Source organism: Colobus angolensis, unplaced genomic scaffold, assembly GCF_000951035.1.
Source record: "Colobus angolensis palliatus isolate OR3802 unplaced genomic scaffold, Cang.pa_1.0 Scaffold502, whole genome shotgun sequence".
Classification (NCBI taxonomy): domain Eukaryota; kingdom Metazoa; phylum Chordata; class Mammalia; order Primates; family Cercopithecidae; genus Colobus; species Colobus angolensis.
In genome coordinates, this window is record NW_012118511.1 from 178,337 (window position 1) to 180,133 (window position 1,797).

A 1,797-nucleotide genomic window follows, 5' to 3' on the forward strand; every position below is an offset into this window, starting at 1 on the left:
AAAAAAAAAAAAAAAAAAAAACTATTGAGAAGCTAGTATTTGCAAGAACATACCAGGCAGCAAAGCCACCCAAGCATACCTTTGCAGAAACTTCCGCACTGATTTCTTCCTGTGTTTCTGCCAGCCGTTTCTTGGCGAGCTCAGTTCTCCGATCACATTCCGCAATAAAAGACTCCAAGTGATCCATTGCCTAGCATTGGAAAAGCAGAGAGCTATAATCAATTATGTGTAAAGCATAAAGTCTTAGAACCCATTTACTTGATAGGAAATACACTCCTAGGTTCATTTTTTTAAAGCCTGTGGATTCAATGGGAAGATCTTAAACTACACTACCACTAACACATTCATAACTGCATTAAATCAAGGGGATCTGTTGAACAGAATGATTGTTTGGAAGCATGGTCTTCTCATTTGATTTATTTATTTCCAAAATTTGTAACAGGACTCCAACCCTCAATAACATTACAAAGAAATTCTGAGGAAAATTAAAACACTTGGAGCAATTCACAGAGTTCTCGGAGGGAAAGAAAAGGCTGAGCCTAGACTCGTGCTGGAGGCCCTCTTCTGGGGAGTTGTGAGAGATGCATATGATGTACTCACTGGTCTTTGTGAGCCACGTAAATATTATTCCCTCATGTTCTGAGGGTAGGGTCCCCCCTTTCACCTCAAAAACAAAACAATAGAACAAATATTACTGAGAGCTATGAATACATTTCGTTATTGCCTACTGTCTAAAGTAGTAGGAAAAACTGGTTGCTATTTACCCCAACAGATAAAGGAAAAGAAACTCTAGACGTCTACTTGCTTACTCTGAAAAGGGTTGGTGGGAAACATTAAGACAACTATCATATGCTAAGGTTAATTCACCATAACTAGGCAAAGGCTAATGTAATTTCAGATAAAAATACAGACAGGACTGGCCACAGTGGCTCATGCCTGTAATCCCAGCACTTTGGGAGGCCAAGACGGGTAGTTCATCTGAGGTTAGCAGTTCGAGACCAGACTGGCCAACATGGTCTCTAATAAAAATACAAAAATTAGCCGGGCATGGTGGTGGGTCCCTGTATGTAGTCCCAGCTACTCAGGAGGCTGGGAGGCGGAGCTTGTAGTGAGCCAAGATCGCGACACTGCACTCCAGCCTGGGCGACAGAGCAAGACTCTCTCTCAAAAAAAAAAAAAAAGAGGAAAAAAAAACCACAATGATTTTTTTTTTTGAGGCAGGGTCTCACTCTGTCATCTAGGCTGGAGTAAAAAGTAGCATGATCATACCTCATTGCAGCCTCAATCTCCCCAAGCTGAAGTGATCCTCCCACCTCAACCTCCTAAGTAACTGGGATACGCATGTGCACCACCAAGCCTGGCTAATATACATATTTTTTGTAGAGATGGGGTTTCTTCATGTTGCCCAGGCTGGTCTAAAACTCCTGGGCTCAAGCAATCTGCCCCAACCTTGGTCTCCCAAAGGGCTGGGGCTACAAGCGTGAGCCACCAAACTCAGCGAAGAATACGTTAAAATAAAAATAATAATAATAAACCATGTATAGAGGACAAAAATGGACAGAATAAAGACAGAAGTAGTAAATCCTGAGGGATGAGAATTCAATGACACATGAATGCTTGATCACAGCCCTCTATCCTTAATTGGAATAAGGCAGAGAGTACTGTAGACACAATCAGTGCTGAGGGTGAGTTAACAGCTATTGACAAGGCCAGGCACGGTGGCTCATGCCTGTAATCCCAGCACTTTGGGAGGCCGAGACGGGCGGATCACAAGGTCAGGAGATCGAGACCATTCTA

At 42.7% G+C, this 1,797-nt stretch overlaps 1 protein-coding gene across 3 annotated transcripts in view; it reads right to left on the minus strand.

Annotated features, from left to right (window-relative positions):
• The window catches only part of LUC7L (LUC7-like (S. cerevisiae)), a 59,974-nt gene that overhangs the window by 20,934 nt on the left and 37,243 nt on the right, over window positions 1-1,797 (minus strand). For all 3 annotated transcript variants that reach the window (XM_011960072.1, XM_011960071.1, XM_011960074.1), the window contains exon 4: window positions 80-190. In XM_011960072.1, the coding sequence (XP_011815462.1) occupies window positions 80-190 (111 nt within the window). The remainder of the gene's footprint in view (window positions 1-79; window positions 191-1,797) is intronic.